The sequence below is a fragment of the Thermobia domestica genome, chromosome 2, assembly GCF_964235325.1.
Source record: "Thermobia domestica chromosome 2, izTheDome1.hap1.1, whole genome shotgun sequence".
Classification (NCBI taxonomy): Eukaryota; Metazoa; Arthropoda; class Insecta; order Zygentoma; family Lepismatidae; genus Thermobia; species Thermobia domestica.
The window spans coordinates 113,062,663-113,084,823 of NC_137455.1; the positions used below are offsets into that span (position 1 = coordinate 113,062,663).

General features: G+C 36.4%; 1 protein-coding gene across 1 annotated transcript; it reads right to left on the minus strand.

Annotated features, from left to right (window-relative positions):
- Positions 1–1,019: 1,019 nt before the first annotated feature.
- On the minus strand, positions 1,020–4,886 carry LOC145679720 (uncharacterized). The gene is made up of 3 exons (XM_081750287.1): positions 4,831–4,886; positions 2,990–3,228; positions 1,020–1,214 (listed from the first exon to the last, which is right to left on the minus strand). Exons 1-3 carry the CDS (start codon positions 4,834–4,836, stop codon positions 1,109–1,111), a joined length of 351 nt encoding a protein of 116 aa, XP_081606413.1. The 5' UTR covers positions 4,837–4,886; the 3' UTR covers positions 1,020–1,108.
- Positions 4,887–22,161: the final 17,275 nt, after the last annotated feature.

Sequence of the window (22,161 nt, forward strand, 5' to 3'; positions counted from 1 at the left end):
AATTCACTACAGTAACTTGACTTCAAGAGATAAATGTGAATCAAAATTATGAAGAAGCGATGAATCTTTTGTGATTTAAGTTCTCTCACAAAATGCTTGATGAATACTTAAGAAAAAAAGTTATTTCTTTCACCCAATCAGATGGATTGGAACCACCAAGGGTTCCAACAGGATTATTTAGTACGAAATAATTATTATAATGGAAACTCTTGGAAACAATACATATCTAATGTCAATGTAACATGGTAAAGTCTCTTAGTTGAAGTAATTTTCCAACTTGTTTCCATCCTTTACGAACTACAGTATTACTCTATTTGATTTATGGACCGCGTGTCAGCTAATCCCATTCTCCCCTATGGTCCAGATATTCCTTCTGGACCAATTTTCAAATTTGGTAATGCTTCAATTCACGCCGTTGGAGATGTTGAGGTGTGGTTTCGTGAACATTGGAATTAACTAAAACACATCCCCTTGACCTTATTGAATAGGAATCCATTTCACTGACAGAACTGTTGGCTGCATAGCTTGAGGAATAGTCCAATATCTAGCTGAAAAATGTTCCTAATTTGTGTGCTTCCACTGCACAAGTCAGAACTTTTCTGTAGGGTTAAAGTGGTAACACTCCGTATTAATCAGGCAACTTGCATTTTTTTTGCACAGTCTTCATTATTTTAATAGCCATCTGTATATGTTCTAAGTATATAGGATAAAAACATATTTAAACGGTACTTAAGATTTCATGTACTAATAAATTTGAAAGACTTTAAAAAATGATATACCGAGAGTAACAAAAGGGTATTCCCTTCTCTTATTACATTAAAGTCATCATTTTAATTTTTGTATGTCTAGCGACAGAGATACGAAAAGAATTTAGCTATTTACGTAGTGAAATTTCTCAAACTCAGCAGTTTACTAGGTCCGTTTGCTTAGATTGCATGTAAATATGTACAAGAAAATTGCAATTGAATAGTAGAAAATTAATCAGATTTCATGGGGAAGTAAGAATAATACAAAAGATGTTTTTTTTTTTTAAATATGAAATTTTTATTTAAATACGTAATTTTTTTGAGCACCAATCATTTTACTATAAGACTAAGAGCGTTCATATTTAAATAGTTCCTGGAGCAGGGGCAATGTTAATATGATGGCTGGCGTATGGGTATCCAGCTGGAAGAGGAGCGGTGTGAAGAGAGCCACGGGTCTGAGCTACGTATCTGAAAAAGAAGAAAAAAGAAATCATTGAAAGTGTATCTCAATCATTTTTATAATTGTTACTTCATTGCCCTAAGATTATGTTGAATGACTTCACTTCTATACTGTTCTTGTGTTTGTGTGTTTTTAAAGATATGTTCTTAATTTGAAACATTGTTATTTTGAACACTTTTATCTGTTTCATTATTAATATTCATTCCAAAGATTTTATATAATAGACTGTACAATAATTTAATAATGAAAGGCATTTACAGAATTAATACTATACTAGAGGCCGCTCTTGAGGGAAATTACATCGGTAAAAATTAATTTTATCCCAGCAAGGTGAAGGAAAATGTCTCTCCTAATTCTGTTCCACGATTTTTCACTGAAGTTAAGGAAACAGTGATGATGATAAGGATGAGTAATGTAGAAGGAAACGGAAGTACTCCGAGAAAACCCTTTTTAATTTGTCAACGACGAGGCCCACTTAGCGCGAGCTAGGATCGAACCTGGGACCCCACCCCCAAGAAGTAAACACTCTACTACTGAGTCATCTCGTCTCCCTATCCTAATTCTTATATTCAACAATAGGATATTAGGCAAAATTTTTACCGATATGACTTCCGTCAAAAGCCGCCCTTATTATAACGCTTTAAATTGACTTGGAGCCATGATGCTTATATCCACCTTGCTAGATATTTAGATTTCCTAGACATTTTTATATAATTAAAACTGTATGCTTAGTTCTCATTTATACTTACATTAAATTATAGGTCCAGAGCTCATATAGACTCGGTGAAAAAAAGGGGCGCTAATCTCCAAATTGAGCATCAGCCAATAAACGAACATCATATATTTTCACCAAGGATCAAACCCAGATCTTCCACAAGAAGAACGCGAACGAGAGACTACTATGAGATAATTTCGATGTCGATTATGGTTAGTGTATGAATTGAAGTAGAGGAGTGAATCTAGTTTTGCTGTTTTTGATAATACAAGATAATGAGATAGTAAAAATATTCTGTTAATCCATCTTAAATATGATAGAATATTAATACTCTATTTCTATGTAGGCCTGTATAGGCCTTCATGAAGGAACAAAAAATTCTTATTACTTTAGGCTTAAATATAATTAAATTAATCTTTTGTATAATGTTTCCATATATCTACCTATAATTCAATGTGAACTGTGCAACCCTTAAGAGAAAATCAGGGATTTAACGCGAATATATTAACTATTCAATACTACAGAGCCAATTTTAAAGGAAAGTCATTGATATAACATCGATTAGATAAAACAGGATCACGCAAAATATTAATGGGTTGATACAGCTCTTTGAAGCTGATTGATGGGTTTTAGTATTTTTGTCTAGGATTGAAGATAGTTGGGATGTTGAATTTCTATTTTTAATAATCAATTTATCTACACCCATCAGTAAAAATACAAATGAACATCCTTCATGTTCTTTTGGAATATAGTTAAAGTCCTATACATAGAATTACGTTCTCTCTACATTTAAAAAAAAAATATTGATTGACCTTCTAGAAAAGTAAGGAAAGTAAGGAATGCACATCTATTGTTGCTGGTGATTCTATATACATCACATAGTGGCGGATTTTAAGGGAAGCCAGGTAGGTAAAAATTTAAGCTCAGGGAAGAAATCTATTGTTCTATATTTTTTTAAAGTTATATGAAGCTTTCTTCGTTTAGGTTACAGCGATAAAATTGAAATTTTTACTGATCTGACTTCCCTCATAGACCGCCACTGACATTACAACGACTCTATGCACTTACCCTGGTTGGATTGCTGGAGCAGCAATGGCAGCTGGGGCAGCGATGGCAGCACGAGCAATAGCTGGGGCAGCAATGATTCCTGGAGCAGCGATGGCAGCACGAGCAATAGCTGGGGCAGCAATAGCGGCTGGAGCAATTGCTGGAGCGCCCAAGAGACCATAAGAGCTCAGACCTGGAGCAGCAGACAAGATGAGCTGAGCAGAGGCTACAGCCAAGATGGCGAAAAGAACAATGACGTACTGAAATAAAGAAAGATAGAAAAAGGTTAATCTACAAAAGAGTATAACTTCACAAAATTATAGAGAAAAGCATAGTTTTCTGTATGTACTTGTATATACTGAGCAATATCAAAAATATAATTTTTATTTGGAATTTGTGATTGTACTTATGACAGAGTTGAGTATTAAGTTTCAATCTGCTGAATGAACATTTCGCACCAACTGATCTATTTAGATTTTCCGTTAGATTACAATAAATAGAATACTCAAACTTTGGCTTATTAAGAAGAAACTGTTGTTTTTTTTTTAAAAAAAAGTAAATAAAATATAATTTTCAAAAATCGAAGTTTATAAAAGAATCCTCTCAAGGGAGTCAATCTAGTCAATCCTTAAAGCCTTTTGTTGGATTAGTATTAATTTTATACACTCCTAATCAAAGCTCTCTTAGGTACAGTGGTGAAAGCAAGCTAGCTCTTCTAACGACGAGGTAAATAAAATTTGTATATCTTATGAAATAAAAGACATCTTTACACATTCATGGTAAGGTATACAATTTAGAATATTAGTTCCCTTTCATTTATTCGTTTTTTTTAAAACCTTGATATGAGATATGCAAGAATTTTAGTTTCATAACTAGGAATACGAACATATATAATGCTATTTTGAGATTATAAATTTCGTTTTCGTATATGAAGATTATAATGCAAGTGAAATGAATCGATAAACATTTAAATGACGAATATCAATATTGTTATATCAGGATTCTTTTCATAAATAAGTTTATGGGTTACTCAACACAATGTTACAAATTACACTGATCATTGTTAAACAATGAATTTTATATGTGCTTGAATATTAAATAATAAATATAAAAGTATGTTTATCTATCTATCTATCTATCTATCTATCTATCTATCTATCTATATATATATATATATATATATATATATATATATATATATATATATATATATATATATATATATATATATATATATATATATATATATAGTGTGTGTTTATATGGCAATCTTTCTAGAGATTTTGTCTAAGTAATTAATCCCAAAATAAAATACCTTGTTTTAAAAGATGCTTTAATTCATCTTGAGAGGTGCTTAAACTTTGTGATTTTGAAGTCCCTATTAATATGGCACATTTTGCTATGATCGCTATCGTTTCTTTAACAGAAGGGAAGAAACTATTTTTATGTATGCGATCTATTTATATTTCACTATACAAATTGTTCTAATCTCAAGTTTAGTTATTATATTTCAAAGATTACCAAAACTAGCTTAGTTAACAACAACAAAGTTATAATTTGACACAAACAATTATTATATTTTGCATAAAAAAGTTGAATAAAATTTAGTTGAACTTGCAGACTCCCGACTATATGCTCAAGGACCCCGAGGGATCCATGGACTCCAGTTCTATTATCACAGCTTTAACATGCTTAGAGGAAAGTTAATATTTCAATGCGATCCTAAATACGATACCTAAATACGATCTCACGTTCCCAATTCTATGCTTCGTTAAAAATGAAAATACAAAGATCCTAATGCCTGGAACATTTGGACTTCATTTCCTCGTAAAAACATTTAACTTTAAATCTTGAAATCTTACCTTCATTATGAATATAGGTTTGAGCTACTTGTTCCTGCAATGAAACTAGTAACAATCTGAAATCGGTATTCCTATTTATACATGAGTGTGCATGCAGAGAAAAACGAATAGGAAAAAAAAAATTAAATTCAATGACCTTCAGAAGACAGTAAGGAGCAACATATGGCTTTTAGGTTTCCTGGCACAAGTTTGGAACACCACCTTTTGTAGGAGGCTGTGGGGGAGAAAACCGAACTTGTTAAACGCACGGAAGTGAAATGGGTGTGGTTTTACATTCCAACCAAAATTATTGTTCTTTTAACCGCATGATATAATTGTAAGTTTAACTTTCATCATGTTTTACATTCTTTGTTTTATATGGAAGAGGCTTACTTTCTTTTAGTTGCCAATTTGTTTATTATGTATTTAATTATTTTAAAACGACTTCATAATTTATTATATTATAAATATTCTGCTAAGATGTTATATATGCTTGTATATAATGACCTTGCTTTTGGGGATTTCCGATTGTTTTTTTCATTATCATGTAATTTACAGCAGGAGAATCCGTAATGAAATTGATTCCTTGGTCCCCTTTAGGAAATTTGTCTATGTGTAAGGTTTTATGATCATGTCTTATTTAGTGGAAAGAAATGAAATGAAATATTTACTTTTACGTCTCATGTATATACTTTTAGGCTAAAGAATACGAGTAATTAATTAAAATGACCCGGGTTAGATTCCCGATGGAAACACACAGTCGAAAATGTGTAAAAGTTTTTTCAAATCAGCCATTCTGAGTGAGATTTTCCTGGGTTTTCCTCATTCACACCAGGTAAATGCCAAGATGGTACCTTACACACAGGTCCCAGGCTCCTTCCTTCCTTCCTTTTCCTCGGATAGTGTGATCACCGAGGTACATCATCCCTCATAGGTGACGGGCTACAATGGCCATAGATGCGAACGCCCAGAAATGTAATTCCTAATTTCCCCTAATTAAAGTGAACGATTATGAAATAAATGGTGGGATAAAAATGTGTGAGAGGAAACGGGAAAACACCGAGAAAACCCATGGTCACTATGTTGTCCACCACAAATTCACATGGCCTGAGATCAAACCAGAAAATCCTTGCACCAGAGATGACCGTTCTATAGCTGAGCCCTCGTATCAACTTTCGTGTTTGCTTGAGTTTTTATGACTCAACATTCCTACCATTTCTTTTTTGTTCTTCTTTCAATATTAAATTATCATTTAGATGGGTAAAAATGACTTTGATTACCGCTTAGTATCTTCAATGAACATCTATCCGATTCATTGGCTCCATTGTCCACAGGTGTAAAACCCAGTCTACGAAATGTCCATTTGTGTGTCTACATACGGCACAACCATCTACACTAATGAGCAATCGAATTAGAGAAACTTGGGTAGTAACGTGTAGCACTCACTTTTGCCTTGATGACAACGGAGATGCAGTGCGGCATGGACTCCACACGACACCGGAAGTTTTAGGGAGCCATACTGATCCATGATCGCTGAACAGCCTCCCATAATTCAGGAAGATTGTTCGGAGCAGGGTCCAGGGCACGCACATCCCTCTCGATAGCATCTCAGATGTGCTTAATTGAATTTACATCGGAGCTCCTCAGTGGCCAGCCAAGCATCTTCACATACCCGGAGTGCTCATCAAACTAGTCAAGCAGAATTTGGGAGCCATTTGCTGGAGTATTTTCTTGTTCTAGATACATTGCTTGCTGAATGTCGGAGGCGATCAAAGGGGTGAACATGATTTTGCCAACAGGTTCCTCTAACATTCGTTAGCGAGAGACGTAGTCAGTTTTACCAGAAATCCGGTATTTTTTTATCGTTCGCGAACAGTCCCCATACGAGGGTAATATACTACCGTAACCAGTTACTCTTCATCGGCAGCAGAAAGCGAATCATTGACATGGTTTTGGCACTCGGAAAACGAAAGAAATTCCGTGATTTACGCTGCGCGGTACACATATAACTTCTCAAAAGGAATTCTCATTCTCGCGCTTTGAGTTCTGCTTAGCGTTGAATACGAGTATATGTCGTCTGCCTAGGAAAATAGGAAACGACATGCACTGGTCGTTTTGCGCTCTACGCTGTGTATCAAATGTGTCAGTAGGAAAACGTACCTTTAGTGAGTCAATCGTACTGTACATATGTGCAACGAGGAGAGTCGATGAGATTATCCCGGCTACCACCATAACACGAGCCAAAGATTAGTGCTGAAAACTGACAAACTATGAAAGACAACACTGCCTGTTCTAGTTGGAGCCAAGGTAATAGAAATTATAGACATAAATAGGTTCTACTGGACTTTGGTTCCGGAACTAAAATCAATCGAGAATTAAAAAAAAAAACATACTTATTCTGGGTGCGGAAACGTAAGAGATCTTCTGATAGCTCTAGAAAGATTTCGGACCCGGCAATAGATCGTTTCTAGTCTCAGAACCAAAACTGATTTTCTGAGAAGGCCTGTTCCTATTTCGGAACTGAATCCGACTTGTTATTTGGAAAGAAAATAATCAGGGTCGTTACCAAAACCGAGGGTGGCAAAAAAAGTAAGTATAAAGTCCCGTACTGAACGGCTCATGGCATTTTATATCATTTACTTATTGCTATCTATACAGGTATTGGCTTAGTTTCTTCATTGTCCGTTCTTAATTTCTTTTCGCTTATGCCTTAGGCTCAAAACAGACCAAAGCAAATAAGTTCATTACCTTAATAAACTAAAATGTCATATTTGATCGATGCAAGTCTGTATTCCTACTTTTGGGCCACTCTGTATAACAAAACCGACCTTTTCGTGCTGTTGGTGGCCCTCGAGCTATAATTTTACAGTTCTTAAACATCGTTTGTAGCTTATAACTATTTTTAGCTAACGATATTTGCAAATGTTGATTTGCAATTCAATGTGATTTTGGTTTACGGCTTCATAAAGAGAGAGACGGTACCTATGTTAAAACGTATTTCGCTTCCATTTTCGTTGTCATTAACAGCCCTAGTTGGAGTAATATAGATGTTTTTCTGGGATAGTAAAATGAGTGCAAATATTTTTAAGTAACTATAGACTTTCTAATTTACTATAATAAACTAATTAAGTAAAGCACGAGGAAAATATTGTGACGTTTGCCACCAATTTATGCATTTTCTTAAATAAATGCGGTAATGTATTTGTATATAGTACTTAGTGAACTAGCTACGTTGTTAGAGATAATATTTTTGTTTGTAATATGATATTCTACATCAGGTGTATTTACCATTAACTCTACAGTCTTTTTTATTGTAAGGGTTTGTAATAGTCACTAATGTTATTGTTTGTGGCGTACACAGAGTTTCATCAAGGGGAGTTCTAACTTCCAAGATGATGTTTCAGAATTTGTGTATATGTATGTTAAATATACTTTCCAAATATCTTGCTGAAAAAAGGGTTAAAACCAAAAAACTCCCTCTTTACTACGCTAACGATTATTATCTGATCATGTTCCCTCGGGTGTCGGGTCATTGCAAAATGTACTTCTTTACTTTTGCAATCTGGTAATCTTACTACAGGGTGATTTAAAAAACAGGAAATTTTGAAAATTAAATAATTTCATGAAAACGAATTCTTTTTAAAAAATATTTCTTTCATTTAATAGTAAAAATAATGCCATTTTAGAATACATGCAGTACAATTTTAGTAACCGGTTGCCACTGGCTAACTGGCCACTGATTTGGCCATTGGCCAAAGGTTACTATTTTGTACCAAAATGATCACCATTCTCTTTGGTATTGATCAACACCAATATAATCTCTCTATGACTTACCGTTCCCGAGATATTGACAAAAAATTTCCGATTTCGGGAGATTTAAGGTGCCATATCTCCGGAACCGTAAGTCATAGAGAGATGATATTTGTGTTAATCAATACCCAGAGGATGGTGATCATTTTGGTACCAAATAGTAAAATGTTTTCATGAAATTATTTAATTTTCAAAACTTCCCGTTTTTTGAATCACCCTGTATTAAGACACATTTGTTCTCATTCAATTCATCAAATAGCGCGTACACAATATACCGTATGCACTTATTAAAAACTATTTAGAAGCTCATATGCATGCTTGAAGCATAAGAATGCGTGACATAGTCTGACTCCCGCCTTTCTAAACGACCTTGAGCACCGTAAATGTCCTGAAGACAAGTGTGAAGGTTAATCTACTTGTTATTGACCTTGCATCCAGAATATCTCTTTGAGCTTTCTGTTGCTAAAGACTGACCCTTTGGAGTTCGATACGAGAGACTAGCATTCGACTCCCGATAAGAGGAAATGTGTAAGGTGGCCAGAATACCGCAACGTTTTTAAAATAATACCAAACAATTACCAGTTCCGGGCAAAAATTCCCAGTAAGTGTTAGTATTAAAATACCTCTATACACAGTTATTTAAAAGAGTGTAGTATTTGCTCTGATCATTTATATTTTGAATAACAATTACTGACACTTTGTTCATATTTGCTAAAAATAAATAAATAAATAAATAAATAAATAAAATATAAAAAAATGGACATTTAGGAGTCCTGTTTAAGAATTAGAAAAAAAATCAACAAGAGTTGAAAAAAGGGAGTGTCTTTGCTAAAACTGGATATCTGGTCACCTTAAAATGTGGTTTGGATTTCATGTCGAACTGTAGGTTCGAACTTACTACGAGCTCATTTGCTAGTTCGAACTCATCTATGTGTGCTTTTGGTGTACTACAATGTGATTCCAGATTCGATTTTAGGTCAGAGGTATTCGAGAGGTCCAGATTCATTGAATAATTACTTATTGCCTTTTAGCCTTCATCGTTTACTACGATATGTTTTCTTCCTAGCCTTTCATGAGCCCTTAAGAGAAGTGCGCCTCTCAGTTTTGGGATCTACAGGGTTACTATGAAGTCTGAAACCAACACCGCAATTGTTTCAAGATGACATGCTACTTATATGATATTCAGAGATGGACTTTGAACGTGAGGTAACCTTAACGAAGCACCGCCACGTGTCCTACGAATTGGAGGGCGAACACACACACTCCAACAAAATTATTAGGCTTTCAATTATGGCTCTTCCATTTTTCTTAGAAGATAAATTCGAATTCAATCAAAATTTTCTTGTAACCTACCTTCTCATTCATCATTACACTCATCATAGGTATTCTGCCATTATTGGCAAGTCACTTGCTGCAACTGTTAAGCTTCCATGCTCCACGGTCTTCCTCTAATCTCTTCGTCTTCACGTACGATTTCTCTGTTTTGATATCATCTATTAATTTTGGTGTTCTTCGCCCTCTCCCTCTCTTTCCTGTTACCATATCCTCTAGCACACCCTTCATGATACAATTCCTTCTTCGTCAGTTTCTCTTCTTCTTAATAATAATATCTAAAATTGTTCTTTTCTCCTCCACATTTCTAACACAGTCTCATTCATTTTCCACTCGACCCACTGATTCTTTCCATTCTTTTCCACACGCCCTCCCATTAGCGTTGTCAAATTTTTAGATTGAGAAAACGCTGCGCAGGAACATTAAATTTTAATACCCCATCTGAATTTTATTCTCACATGTATTTTTTGCGCAGATTTCACATTAAATTACCCCTTTTTCACATACACTATCCTGACTTAAGTAACTCGCAAATAGCAACACAGTTCTGTGAAAAGCACCGGAAGAATGCTAAGGGCCATGAGTATGACATAGATGGTGTGAGCATTCAGTACCAAAATCGCACGTGGACAGTGGCTGTGTGGATCTGAAGCAGCCAGGGGCGGATCCAGGGGGGGTGATCGCCCTTCCCCCCAGAAGGGGAAAATTTTGTATTTTATATGTAAATAAAATCTATCCCAGAGTTTGGAGCTCTTAAAAGTAGCTCTTAGTGGCAGTATTACAATCCACCGCTTCCCCTGAAGTCCGTCCTGAATCAGAATCCCCTGGAAGCAGTAGTATCATTTCAGATTTTGCCTGGGAAAGGGGTAGCAAAACTCTAGAAATCTAGGGGTTTTCATTGATATATTACTATCTTATGAATTAAAATGTTTGCAAATATCAAACCTAGAGGGGGCAAGTATCCCCCTCGAGTCCCAAATGACGTCCTTATCTGGAGGAGTATACCCGAGGTCGCACAATTGGAAACGAGAGTGTGGTAGACCATTAGAGCAATATCAGTGATGTGTTACATGTACCGTTGTCGACACTATTATTTTAACAGTATTATAATGCAGTTCTTACAAGACACGCGTAGAGTGAGGTTTGGGTCCACCGTACCAACACCATGCAGAAAAAATGTGAACGCTAAAAGAGGTGAAATGGAGTTCAAACTCTGCCGTGTCTCGACAATGTTTGAACTTAAATCCTATAAAAAATGTTTGACTTCTACAACTAAATTGGACAAATGGGAATCATCGACTCGCTAACAACGATTTGCTTGAGCATTCTGTGACGAATGTCGCCACCTGTTACCGTATCATTGACGATTTACTGGATTTACATGCTGGCAAAATAAGCCCCACCAAGTACTAATTCTAATATCAGAAAACGGCTCCTTCTGTGCACTATTTTACTTAGCAAGAGCAGTTGGTTCATTTTTCGGACGTCTATTTCCTTACGCCAAGACAGTGTACATGGACTGTGAAAGAGCATGTAGAGAAGTTGCTGATACTAATGAAGACTTAAAAAGTCAATATTCTTACCAGGAATACTTCCCAACTTTAACTTGGGTTTTTAATAACCTGGAACAGATTTAGATAGTCTCTCCGAAGCAATAGTGCAACCAGCTATGAGCTCGGGGGGCCCTGGCCACCCTCGAAACTAACCTGGCCTATCTTATACAGCAGCGCTGCAGACAAATTTTGATGAAATTTCCCCTTCAAAAAATCATTATTGCGTGGTAGGCTACCCCCCCCCCCCCACGAAATAAAATCCTAGTAGCGTCATTGCTCCGAAGATGCAATATATTTTAAAGTTGTAGCTGCTGATGGGCATAAATAATGAAGTTATGACCCATTAGAGTAAGCCCAGCCAATAGTAAAATGTTAAGATAAAGTTAAATAACTTCAAATGTGTTTAAGCAATCTATATATACCTAGGTATTATACATATCATACTATATACTTGCTTATATATAGGGTATGTTATAGAACAGTGTCTATTAGGAAAGTACTCCCTGGCATTATCATCACTAGCTCGCACCACGGAACAAGCATGTGGACCAGACCGGAGCATACAACTATCGGAAAATTGATAAGGTTAAAAAAGCAAGTGTTACCAACTAATTCGGGGTGTTATTTCAAAAAGTTTGCAACAAATATCATTCGTAATTTTTCATGTGTAATTTTATGGATAGAGTCATGTACTATCTCAATTCTCAAAAACTGCAACGTATCTAGTCGAAATCTCAGGCGTTGGTTGGTGAATGCAAGGTGAAGTCGTGAGATCGAGTTCTGTTGCTCGGGAAGGAATTTATATACCACATCATCATATTATATTGACTACTATTGTTGTGATCATTTCTGATTTTGTCATATAACCAACATAGCTTTCCTATCTCTAACCACTGATGATTTCAGACGATTTCCCCCGGGGAGAGAAGGAATTTCAATACATAGGGTGTTAAATTAGTACTGCGAAAATACTGGCACCCCTTGTTGAGAATAATTGGGAGATTAGTCCAGTGGGGAATTTCATAGCTTAGAGGTAGTGTTGCCCACGAGACGAGACAAAGCAGTAAATGAAGATTTCTCATCTCATAGTTTTTGTCGAAATCTCGTTCCAACTCGAAAAAGTTCTCGTTTCGTTTTGTAAATGTATGTATAAAATTTATGACCTGATTTTCTTCTTAACTTCATCTAGTTCATCATCATCATCATCATAGGTCATGCCCGTATTGGCAGGTCACTTGCCGCAACTGAGAAGCTTCCATGCTCCACGGTCTTCCGCTAACCTCTTCGTCTTCACGTACGATCTTTCTGTTTTTATATAATCCATTAATTGTATTCTCCTTCGCCCCCTCCCTCCCTTTCCCGCCACCATACCCTCTAGGACGTCCCTCATGATAAATTTCTTCTTAGCCAATGTCCCAACCAGTTTCTCTTCCTCTTCTTAATAATATCTAAAAGTGCTCTTTTCTCCCCCACCATTTCTAACACCCTCTTATTCGTTTTCCGCTCGAAACAACCAATTCTTTCCATTCTTTTACACACCCACATTTCGAAAGCTTCCAGTCGTTTCTAATAATTTTTGCGTTTGCTGACTCATGCAGTACAACACTCCACACGAAGCATTTTATGAGTCTTTTTCTCAACCCTCTATTCAAGGTCCCACAAAACAGACTTTTCTTCCTCCTAAAGGCTTCTTTCGCCATTCCTATCCTTGCTTTTATTTCACGTTCGCACTTCATGTCATTACTAAGAATACTACCCAGATATCGAAAACTATTTACTTGTTCTATTTTCTCCCCTACAACTTTTATATTTGACACTGACCTCTTCGTTCCAATCACCACGGCTTTTGTCTTTCTAACATTTATTTTCATCCCATATTCTTCAAAGCTGTTCCTCATTTTTTCTAATATTTGATTGATTTTCTTTTCAGATTCTGCAACAAGCGCCATATCGTCTGCAAATCTTATGCATATAATCATTCTACCTCCTACCGAAATGTCGTCATCTAGAAGTTATTAAAATTCTTCCGTGTCGCGAGAGATCCATAATGGGTGTGATACAACAACATTAAAACCATCCTTATAATTGGAGTATGTTGTGTAATGACTTGCGTATCTTTAAACGTTGACTAATGCTCTTCATTGTATTCTTACAAGCACTTCATTAATTTACAGTATTTCATTGTGAACCATGTAACACTCAAAGAGTGTCTGAGATCTAAGATTTGGGCGATCTAGCTTTGTTCACGAGACTCAAGAAGTTTCTCGTCTCGTTTCGAATTTTAAAATGCATTTCTCGTTTCGACTCTTATCTTGTTTTTGAGACATGACAAGAAATTTCCCGTTTCTTGGGCAAGACTTCTCAGGGAAACTTCTTCCCCGGGCCACCTCCTGATATCATCACTGTCTCTACCTTCAGATATTCCGTGATATGGACATGTCTATGTAATAATTTGCCCCCCTTTCACCTTCTTTGTTGAATTTCCAAAAATCTTTCCTTAGTGGTGCCTTATGTCACACATCCTATGTAGTCTACTCCAAATTTGAACTTTCTATCTTAAGTGGTTTGGCCTGGACATTGATAAGTCAGTTAGAACATTTTTATATATATACGTATAGATACTGCAGATTTTATAAAGCTACACTTGACAAATTCGACTTAACGTAAAATTCAAATTACACGGAATGCATTCCTTACGTGAGCCTTAAAACTATTCTACTCTACCGATAATTATTACTGAGATAAATGCAGCAATGACAACTTTTTCAGAAATTAATTCTTTACCATCATTTATTTGCATTTAGGTCTATTCTCGCATTTATAAGCATACAGCGTGTGCCTGATGCATGATGAGACGAATCTTCTCAAATGAAGTTTGGTGGACCAAATGGAAGAGTCAAAAGTTCTGTTTACTTAGTGGTGCCAAGGGTCTCGTTAGAGGGAAGGGACATGTTCCACCCAATAATTTTCTATGTCATGTGTAAAATTGCCAACTGGCCAGTGTGTTCCACTGTTATGCCGGCAAGGTTAAAGGAGACGGTGATGATGGGAAATGAATGAAATGTGGGAGGAAGCGGGAGAACCCCGAGGAAACCCACGCACCTTGTGTTTAGTGATGAGCGCAAGAGTCTTGGTCTTGCAATTATTGCGAGAGTCTTGCATACAAGACCAAGACCAAGACCAAGACCAAGACTCTTGCACAAGAGTCTTGCATAAGTACCTGTACTACTTGATTTTTTTAAGAATGTAAAAAGGAAGGGGGAAAAATCATTATATCTTTCCCTTGAATGTCTTGGCTCCAGTAAAAATGCCGCTGGAGTGAATGTGTTCCCAGTAATTTATGGAATCCGTGTGAGTCGATCTGCCGCTGTAGCTTATAGCAACAGTATGTCGTTTTCTGAATTGGTTGTTCGCGTTTTCTGTAGATATTACTCGTTTTCAAGCCACACAGGTGTCATCTCGCACCATGTGAGCTTTTTTGGTGGACAAACACCGTGTGCGTGGGTCTTTTCGATATTTTTTCGTTTCGTCCTACTTTCTTCATTCCACCATTTCAGTCATTTCTCATCATCATTGTCTTCCTTAGCTTTGGTACACAATCGTGGGACGTTAAATTAGATACTTCATTTCATTTCAAAGCATATTAGTGGTGTTCTTCTTCCAAAACGTAAGAGAAATGTGGTATTGAACGTCGGTATTACCGTACACCATAGGTGTCGACTACATGGGTATGGCCTTGGTTCCGAGACTCAAGCATCCGTTGGAAATTTTCAATGTGCACTCTTAAAACTAATATCCTAATAACATTTTCATGACATTGACAAAAACCTAGTGCATGTGACCGCAAGTTTGATTTCATGCGCGGATGCTTATACATTGAAAAATTGTTTATTAATATAAATTTTAGCCTCCTTAGATGTACGCACATCGAGGATTGAACGATATAACATTATACTACAACAATAAATTTATATTATAAAATTGAAAATGGCTATTTTTGTGACTCCTAATCTCTTGAACCAGCCGACCAATCTCGATCAAATTTTCAACATAGATGAGGTTTGGGCCAGGGAGTGTTTTCATCATTTCACTTTGACGGTAAAACTTAGGAGAGGGGAGAGGGGGAGTTATAAAAAAATAAATAAAACTTAATAACTCTTGAACCAAACGACCAATCTCGATCTCGGACCTGAGGTGGTTTCTGTCATATCACTTTGACGGAGCAATTTAGGGAAGGGGGAATGAAAAATATTTAAAAATAATCAAGAATGACCGACATTAAAATAGAGTCTATAGTTTTAGGGGTCGCTGAGATAAACAGTGACACTTCCGATGCTATTTAAGTCCAAGTTCAGCCCCGTAGCTTGGCGGAAGGAAGAGAAGATATATAAAAACAATCGAAAATGACAAATCCAGAAAAACAATATCCATAGTTTTTCAGTTCGCTGAGTTGAATACTGACACTTCCGATACCGTTTACGACCAAATTCAGCCTCGTAACTTGGGGAGAGTGAGATACATAATAATGATCAAAAATGATCAATTAGTGTCGAATCCATAGTTTTCGGCGTCGCTAAGGTGAACAATGATACTTCCGATCCCGTTTAAATGCAAATTCAGCACCGCAACTTGGGGGAGGAACAAGATATATAAAATTATCAAAAATTACCATTATCAATGTCGAACTCATGGTTTTCGATGTCATTGAGATGAACAATGGCATTTCCGATGCCGTACCTCGCGACATGGGGGTGAAGGAGATATATAAGTTTATTGAAAATGACCGATATTAATGCTGAATCCTTAGTTTTTGGGGTCTCTGAGACGAACAGTGACACTTCTGATGCCATTTAAATTCAAATTCAGCCTCGCAACTTGGGGAGGAGGAGGAGGAGAGAACTATAAAAATAATCGAAAATGACCGATATCAGAGAGCGCTTTACTAATAGTAAAAAGTGACTGACTAACTAAATATATTATTAGTATTATTTTTAAGTTTAACCCAACGAAGTGGTTAATTGATGCTAGTAATCCATATTCACAAGTGAGACTTCAAATAACTTGGAGTTTGATGCCGTTATTTTGTATTTCTAATACAGGTCAAAAAGTATTTATATCGATTGAAGTTACACAAAAGACATAGACAGTTGAATCGTTTTTCGTTTTCGCTCAAATTATTCTAAAGTATTAAGAGGTTTGAATATAATAATTATTATTTTAATTTTCTCTCTCTCTTTTTTAGTCAATATTGCTAAATATATCATCATCATCATAATAGCTATTCTGCCATTATTGGCAGGTTACTTGCTGTAACTGAGAAGCTTCCACGTTCGGTGGTCCTCAGCTAGGATCTTCGTCTTGACGTAGCAATTTTCTGTTTTAATACCTTCCTTCAACTAATCTCCTTCGCTCCCTCCCTCTCTTTCCTTCCACAATACCCTCCAGCACGTCCCTCATAATAAAGTTCCTCCTCAGCCAATATCCTAACCAGTTCCTCTTCCTCCTCTTAACAATGTCTAAAATTCTTCTTTCTTTTCCCTACTGCTATTTTTTTAACACCTTCTCATTCGTTGTCCGTTCAACACAGCTAATTCTCTCCTTTTTCCTCCATGTCCATGTATCAAAAACCTGCAATGTTTCATCACTTTTGCGTAATGTCACTGTTTCTGCCCCATAGAGTACATATTGGAATCTGTAAAACAAAATATCAATATTTAATTGGAAGTTTGATTAATACAAGGATTAGCTAATCGTGGTTGAAATGGAAAATCTGACGCCTTTAGAGTGTAAAAATAATTTTGCAATTCATGGTGTATCAATAATCTGTGCCGTCACAGGGGTAGCCTCCTCAGTTTGGAAACCAGTGGAGTGTTTGGTCTGTTTAAAAAATATAAACAGACTACGAAACGTTATGATTTAGACATATCTTACAAGTAGTGAAGCGTGGACACCCATTAAAAAAGGAAAGGTCATCACCTATGTTGTACACTATCATGATACACAAAGTTAAACTATATTACATTTAGAAACATGCATTATATTTCCCTTGCTATTGGCGCATTGTAGAGTTTATTATCCCTTATATTCATAGTAAAATTTACCTATGAAAAGCTTGAGATTTCTTAAAAGCAAGACTTGCAAGACTCTTGCATGCAAGACCAAGACCAAGACCAAGATTGGGTATGCAAGACCAAGACCAAGACCAAGGGTTCCAGTGCAAGACCAAGACCAAGACTGAATGTGCAAGACCAAGATCAAGACCAAGACCAAGACCGGTGTGGTCTTGGTCTTGCATTTGCTCATCACTAATTGTGTTTGTCCAGTACAAAGTTCACTTAACGGGGTTTGGGATCGAACCCGGGACCTCAAGCATCAGAGGTGAACGCTCTACCACTGAGCCACCGCGGCCTCTTATATGCTTATGAGTGACAGTTGTTTTGAACAATATGAGTTACGATAAATCGTAAAGTTTCTTATATCAAATTAAACCAAATGAAACCATAGTGTTCAGTTATGAAATAACTTGAGCATGTGAAATGTAGAATGTCCCCCTCCCCCAATATTTAGAAGTCAACGCCGACAGTGGTTAGTGCTTGTTTTATATTTTATGACGTCCTCATTTTTTATCTTCGAAATAATCTGCTCTTCTTTCAGCTCTTGTTTTCAGCAGCACATAGGGGCGACAGCTCACAAGTTAAGTCATATCGATAAAATTGCAATTTGATAAACAAAAAGAACTCTTATTTAAGAATTGGGATATTAGGTAAGTTTTCGTCTCTTTGGTTGCAGCGATAAAATTGTTTTATTGATATGATATCCCTCACGAACCACCACTGTCAGCACTTTAGGCATTCCGAGCAACGAGTTGTGATATCGTGAAGTGAAATTAGTAATTTTCGCTATCGTGACCAGAATGCTTTGATTGATTGATTCATAAAGATGTTTAATGGGGACATCAGCGCCGACGTAGTTTGCCACCGTCACGAGAACGCCGATCACCGACAGACACGACGACGAAATAAAAATTCAAAATGAAAACCATGACGTTCTCTGCACAAATTACAATCGTCCGAATGAAGGCGAGAATACAGTGAGTAAAAGCAGATTTACTGTTGGAAGCACGAACATTATTTTAAGGTAGTCCTAAATGTTATCTGAACTCTGAGTATTTCGGACATTCTAAAAGAATATGTTGAATACACACTGGGTCGTTCTCAGTCCTGGATTTAAAATTAAAGAAGTCCTAAGCTATTGAAGCTATTGGCGTTTTGTATATCCAGCTATGTAATCAGTCCACGCAGAACATAGGCATCCTATATCCAGAAATGAGCAAACTATTGATATTTTACAGAGCACGGTAGTACAAGGGGACCCCATTATTTACATTAGAGGAGTCTACACAACACAAATTACTGTTGCTATATGTAGGTTTTATTTTATTTGCTTTTTATCCTTATATTTTGGAAATGCACACCCAGTCCTTTTTTCTTTAATTTTTGGAGCCTCCAAGAAAGTGGAGCCTTAAGCTATAGCTTGTTTAGCTTATACGTAAAGCCGGCACTGGTCGTCTATTCTTCACAAGTTCACAGTATAGATAAGTGACGTCACCACTAAGTAGAACATCGGTTATTATTAATATTTAAGTACGTCTTGTAATACGGTTGTGTTGCGCACTGTTTTCTGTCTACGTGTATCAGTGATGGAACGACTCACCGGGTCAGACCAAATTTGAGAAGCGAGACCCAGACCTGTATGGCTTGATCAAAAGTCGTGATCAAAGTAGCCCACACGACCCTTGTCATCATTAACGTTAGTGTTCTGCAACAGCTTAATTCGAATGACTACAATTTTCTTCAATTTTGCGAAGTGGCATTGCTTCTGATCCGTATACTATACCAGGACTCAAAATTTCAAAGTCAGACGCACTCGCCAATCCAAAAATGATGGTCGCCAGTACCTCTCACGTACAAATTATGAGAGCTCCCCCCCCCCCACGGCCTTTGTTTGACGAAGAAAGAGGCATAAAATTTCAAAAACAAACAATTAGATTCAGGATAATCAATTTTGAATTTAACAATTCATATGTATGTTAAAAATATCTTAAGACTTCATGTTTGGGTAACGCTCTCTCTCTGCACTAAAGTACCAGTTGTCGATTGTAGTTTTCGGATCAAAGTCCTTAAGTGAAGAGTCATTGATGAAAATGATCAGCAAATCATCCATTGTGTCAGTCTTCAGTGAATTCCTGTAGGCAGTCTTAACTCTGTTGAGATTGCTGAAGCCTCTCTCACATGAAGCTGTACTCACAGGTAAAACTGTACAAAATGTGACAATTGGAAGCAAATTTAGGAATCTCGTAAGAAGTTTTCACTGTAAAGCTTTCTCAGTGTCAGATTCAACGTCAATGAAAAAAAAAAAAAAGTTTATGTTCTGCCCACTCTGCTAAGACAAGGTCCACGTTTTCACTGTAAAAATCTGGTTGCAAGTACTTAAAAAGTACTGTCAATGTTCCTTGTGAAGACTTCACATTCCGTGTTTCCTCACTCAGTGACAATTATTTTCGTGCAAAACAGAAACTACGCAGCCCTGTGAGTTTTGGTAGAAACCATTCCTACTGAACACTGGTCACCAGCTCTAAATTTCTAGTCGCCAATAGCAATCTGGCGGCCGTAAATTTTGCGAACTGTATTATACAAAGCTTTGAACAAATCTTTCCTCGTTGCTATCAATATGTTCTTTGGTGTCAGAAGTCTATATTTTAACACTTGAATTCCGCGCCGCTGTTGCTATAGTTGAATTCCGTGCCACCTACAAATCAATCTACTTTCTTCTTGAAATCAATTTAGGACATTCAGTAGATAGATCGATATGAGGTGTGGAATTCAACGACAGCAATGCTATCAAGTACTTTCTGAGAACTGCTACAATAGTCGGCAGCAATGAAAGTGTTAAACTGTTTAATAGTAGGCTATATTCTAATGAAGATTGCATCAAATACATTTGAAATCTCTTCAAAATTTAAAGCTGACTTCAAGATCTCTCTTTAGTACGTGTAGATTACAAACTCAAATAGAAATACTAAAATAAATATTTAATTTAATGTTACCGATTAGGTTACAGGTGACTTTACTGTCGTAACTCTGAAATGTCAATTTTAAAAGTAAGCCAAAGAAATTTGTTATATCTAAAGGAACTTCACTATCTCGTCTCTTTTTGAAAATTATAACGTTATTTCAATATGTATAGTAATAATTATTGCAGACAAAGTCTTTCTTAAATACATACACATTGCAATTATTACACGTTAAAAATTGATAACAATTAAAAATCTATTTTGAGTTACGACAGTCTGATTCTGGGGGTTCGAGCGTAATAGACTTCATTGAATGTTGGCATGGTAGAGCGATCTAAGCATTATGCTACCAATCGAAATGCTGACTATCGCTTTGAATCCTCAGTGCGATGTTATGTATTGTTATGTATTGTTCTTTCACAAGTAATTATCATGATTCATTTGTCATCGCCTCTTTTAGGCTAAAAGAGCACAGCCGTTGAACGTAAAACTCAAAACTAAGTAAAAACATAGGAAGGCTCATGAATATATGAGAGTGTTACGGTTGCTAGCTGGTATAGCGCTCACCTATGGTGCGTGACGTCCATGCTTCGAACACAGAATGGTACGCGTCCAGTGAGCTTTATGGCTGACAAGCACCATGTGGTAGGAAAACTTAATGTTTTTGCACACTGCATCATATCGCTTTTAAGGCTTCACTTTTGTTGAGTTAAAATTCGTTTAGGTTGAAATTTTTAATTTCAAAAGTAGAATATATCATATTAAATTCTATGGTGAATAAAAATACAAGTCCATTTTAAATAAAAGGAAATACACAAGGTGAGTAATAAGTCTCCATACAAGTGGGTAAAAACGTTGAAATGCAGTGAACCAAAGTAAAACAGGCAGGTGAACCAAAGTAAAAGAGATGCCAGTAACAAGAAAAGAACGAATTAGCATCACTATATTGGCTGCAAGTGGTGTCATCTATCATGTAGTACGTACATTCAGCGAAACCCACGGAACGCAGATAAATATTACATAATTTTCAGAGGAGACAATTTTTTTTTCTATGTCACTGGTGAAGTGAAAAGCCAAACGTCAGGTACTGGACGGATGGCAATCCACATTGGATGTTTTGGACTGCAAAATGCAAGGGGTGTGGTGCACACTAAGGCATTCAAGTTCACTAATGGTTGGACCAGGAGTTTCCTGGGAATTGGATCGGTCGACGTGGTCCGGTCTAATTAATGGCCACCCAGGTCACCAGATCTCTCTTCCATGATTTTTTTTTACCTTTGGGGATACCTGAAATCGATTATGTATTAGAAAAAAATTCGTAATGTTGACCATCTTAAAAGGATAATTATACGAGCATGCAATCAAGTAACAGGAGATACATTGTCACGTGTTCGCCAAAGTTGATTAGAGTGCCTATCATTATGTTTGGACGTGGAAGAGTGACATATGAAACATATCCTTTAATTTTAAATCCAATTGTAAAAAGAAATTAAGCATTAATCATTGTTTTCACCATTTGTATGGAACTTATGACACTACACCTTGGTAGATATATAATGGGATGAACTGAAAAGATTAACTATA

What these genes read in the sequence shown, in the direction of transcription:
- LOC145679720 (XM_081750287.1), bottom strand. An exon ending in GCTCCAGCAATCCAACCAGG is followed by an intron (nt 1,215 to 2,989) that starts GTAAGTGCATAG and finishes CTTCTTTTTCAG; the next exon opens with ATACGTAGCTCAGACCCGTG.